The sequence below is a fragment of the Phalaenopsis equestris genome, unplaced genomic scaffold, assembly GCF_001263595.1.
Source record: "Phalaenopsis equestris unplaced genomic scaffold, ASM126359v1 Scaffold202294, whole genome shotgun sequence".
Lineage (NCBI taxonomy): Eukaryota > Viridiplantae > Streptophyta > Magnoliopsida > Asparagales > Orchidaceae > Phalaenopsis > Phalaenopsis equestris.
In genome coordinates, this window is record NW_018222004.1 from 353,926 (window position 1) to 357,654 (window position 3,729).

General features: G+C 45.5%; 1 protein-coding gene across 1 annotated transcript; it reads left to right on the plus strand.

Moving 5' to 3' along the window:
• The first annotated feature begins 286 nt into the window (after positions 1–286).
• On the plus strand, positions 287–2,849 carry LOC110036080 (G-type lectin S-receptor-like serine/threonine-protein kinase LECRK2). The gene is made up of 2 exons (XM_020740432.1): positions 287–1,046; positions 1,128–2,849. Exons 1-2 carry the CDS (start codon positions 383–385, stop codon positions 2,756–2,758), a joined length of 2,295 nt encoding a protein of 764 aa, XP_020596091.1. The 5' UTR covers positions 287–382; the 3' UTR covers positions 2,759–2,849.
• Positions 2,850–3,729: the final 880 nt, after the last annotated feature.

Genomic DNA, 3,729 nt, shown 5'->3' on the forward strand with positions numbered 1-3,729 from the left:
TTTTATTCTATTTTTTCATTAATACTTTTAATTAAATATAAACCTTTGTACCCTTGTAGTCAATTAAATTTTTAAAAATACTTTTCATCAAATATATAAATATAACTAATTAGTAGTATTTCGAGTCAAAATGAGTCAAAAACGAACGAACAAATATTTGTTTGTGTTGTTCGTGTTTGAGTCAAAAACGAACGAACAAATATTTGTTTATGTTGTTCGTGTTTGATTCGTTAACTTAACGAACGAGCCAAGCCGAATAAAAGCTGCTCATGAATAACTAGAGAGAGAGAGAGAGAGAGAGAGAGAGAGAGATGCTAAAGCAGGCGATAAAGAGAAAGATGACTGAGAATACTTGTTGATCGCGATCCCCCGTCCATCCGCCATGTTTTCTAAGCCTTCTATCCTCCTTTTTCTCTTGCTCTGCTGCTTTCCAGCACTCGCAACGCCAGGACCAGATGCGACGATTACCGTGGGCTCGTTCATCACCGCCGACAAAAGTAACTCGGAGGCCGCGGCCTGGTTTTCCCCCTCCCGCCAATTCGGCTTCGGTTTCTACTCGGTGGGGAACGAATTTGCCGTCGGCATATGGTTCGTCCCCAACAGAACCATCGTATGGACGGCTGACCGCGATGGTGAGCTCATCCCTGAAAATAGCAAGCTCCATCTCGCTGAAGACGGAATCCAGATACCCAGCCCCAACGGCGATAGATCTATCGCGAACATCTCCACCACTGCAAAGCTTGCGTCGGCCATGATGCTAGATTGCGGTAACTTCATCATCATGGACGTTAACAACATCATCACTTGGCAGACCTTCGACAACCCTACCGACACCCTCATGTCTGGCCAGGTACTCAAAGCCGGGAACAAACTAGTCTCCAGCGTCTCAGCCACCAACCACTCAAGCGGAAGGTTTCAGATCGTGATGCAGGAGGACGGAAACTTCTTTGCGCGCCCAGTAAACACCCCAGACACTTCCGCCCACTTTTACTGGTCCTCCAACACCAGCGGCGACGGCTACACCGGCATACTCCTTGGCATAAATGGTAATCTTTTTCCAGTTAGAGACCCAAGCGGCACTCACAACTTTACTCTGTCTTCATTGAGTTATTACTTTGCGAGAATAGAACCGGACGGGTTTCTGCGGATATACAAGACCAGCAGTAACTTAGCGCAGTTTGCAAGCGAACTGCCGGACGACGACAATGGCTTCGATATGTGCTCCATAAAAGGCGCGTGCGGCCAAAACAGCTACTGCAGTTTTACCGCCGGAGTCGCTAATACTTCCACCGGCTTCGTCCAAGGAGAGGTGGCATGCCTCTGCTTTCCTGGCTACGACTACACTGACCGGAGCAAACCGTATATGGGTTGCGAGAAGAATTTCTCCATGGGACAATGCGTCACAGATAATAACTTCTCGTACTCCATCACCAAACTGACTAACATTTCTTGGAGCGATGACCCGTATACTTACTCCGACCACAGCACGGAGAAGGATTGCCGTGACTCGTGTTTACACGACTGCAACTGCTACGCCGCTCTGTTCTTCTCGTGCCAGAGATGCAGTAAGCAAAGGCTTCCGCTCTTGTACGGGAGGTCGATAGAGTCCACCGTCGCGTTTCTCAAGGTTGGCTCCGGACAGATGCAGCTGCCGCCACAACTACCAGCTGAAGAAGCGATCGTTAAAGTCCCGAGACGAAAAACTCTGCTTTTAAGCATGGCGTTAGCTTCAGTGTTAATCGTTTCTCTGGCTGTAACGATCATCATCTTCTACAAAAACCGAGACCCTAGCTACAAAAGGCTGTGCAGAAACATGGAGACCGGCCTGTCGGGAGGGTTGGCGCCGCGGTTCTTTACGTATCATCAGCTAGGAGTGGTTACAGACGGTTTTACCAAACCCCTTGGGAAGGGGGGTTTCTCCACAGTATTCAGAGGGGAAATCCCTCTGAACAACGGCGAGGTGATGCCCATAGCGGTGAAACGGCTGGACAAGAAACTGTCGGCGGTGAACGAGAAAGGGTTTCGCACTGAGATGAGAGCCGTGGGACGAGCGCATCACCGAAACATCGTGCGGTTGCTCGGATTCTGCCACGAGGGACCCAAATGGTTGCTCATTTACGAGTACATGAGCCGGGGCTCGCTCGCCCACCTCATCTTCCCAAAAGATAAGGCCCATGCCCGGCCAAGCTGGAAGGAGAGGTCTGGCATGGCTATGGATGTGGCCAGAGGACTCCTCTACCTTCACGAAGGATGTGACAACATTATCATCCACAGCGACATCAAGCCCGAGAATGTGCTCGTGGGCGAAGATGGCACGGCCAAGATTGGCGACCTCGGATTGGCGAAGCTACTTAGGCCGCGGCAGTCAGAGACATACACTAGCCCAAGGGGGACTTTCCTCTACCAAGCACCGGAATGGAGAAAGGATGCGACTGAGCCTGTGTCGCCCAAAGTCGACGTCTACAGCTTCGGCGTTCTCCTGCTTGAGCTGATAACCTGCAGGAAGTACTTTTTGGGCGACGCGGAGAATGACAGCAGCATTCTGTCCGAGCTGGTTTATAAGTGCTTGATAGAGTCGACATTGGAGCGGTTGGTGCCGGAAGGAGAGAACGTGAACATGGCGGAGCTGAAGATTATGGTCATGGTGGCGCTCTGGTGCGTGCAGGAGGTGCCTGGTCAGCGCAAGTCCATGAAGGAAGTGGTCCGCATGCTGGGAGGAAATATGAGCATACCAATGCCTCCCGATTCTCTTGTCTAGAAATAATTATTATGTAATAAATGTATTGGATATATTTGGTGAGCTTAGATTAACATCTCTAAAAGACGAAAAAATACTACCTCAATACTGATACATCATTACTTTAATGATGGAAGTAATGATGGGGTGTCACGTGACGTCATGATAAGACCATTGTCTCAGGAGTATTGATACATCAGTACTCTAATGGTGGGGTGTCACGTGGCGTCACGATGAGATCATTGCATACGTGACACTCCATCATTGGAGTACCCTCAATACTGATACATCATTACTTTAATGATGGAAGTAATGATGGGGTGTCACGTGACGTCATGATAAGACCATTGCATACGTGACACTCCATCATTGGAGTACTGATGCATCAATACCCTCGATGTAATATTTTTTTTTCTAAAAGACACTCTAATTCACGTCTATGACATCCATTTTGAATAATTTCTACACCACTTATTTGTTTAATTAAAGTTTGGTGTATGATCTCAACTATCTTCCAGTTAGACCTATTTCTCCTTTTATAATATTATATGATGCTTTATTTATTTATGTATTTTTTTCTGCGTTATCTGGGAGGTGATCTATATGTATTGTTAAGTGTTGTTGCTCAAAAATTTATAATTTGGTTGTGGTGGATGAAATAATTTGAAAAAAATAACTGCAGTGAAAAAAAATAAATTACAAAAATAAATATGATCAGTTATTAATAAGTATTGTTAATACTATTTTTTCAAAAAATAGTACTAACTTTATATTTTTAAATACATATTGAATCCATTTAAACCCTAGAATTTTCTATAGTCCGTGTACACAAACAACTCCATGGAAGAACTCGTATGATTATGAAATTGATGGAAAATTAAAAATAAAATTGAGAGACATGAAAATTCCCTTGTGAATACTTTGGGAAAGCCTATCTCATTGTGATTTCTGGTACGCCAAAGAAAATTATTAACAACGATCCCTCAAGCTCC

Bases quoted from the DNA above. Each gene is read 5' to 3' on its own strand.
- LOC110036080 (XM_020740432.1), top strand. From the start codon at position 383: ATGTTTTCTAAGCCTTCTATCCTCCTTTTTCTCTTGCTCTGCTGCTTT. The intron at 1,047-1,127 runs GTAATCTTTTTC...TTGCGAGAATAG, and splicing joins CATACTCCTTGGCATAAATG to AACCGGACGGGTTTCTGCGG.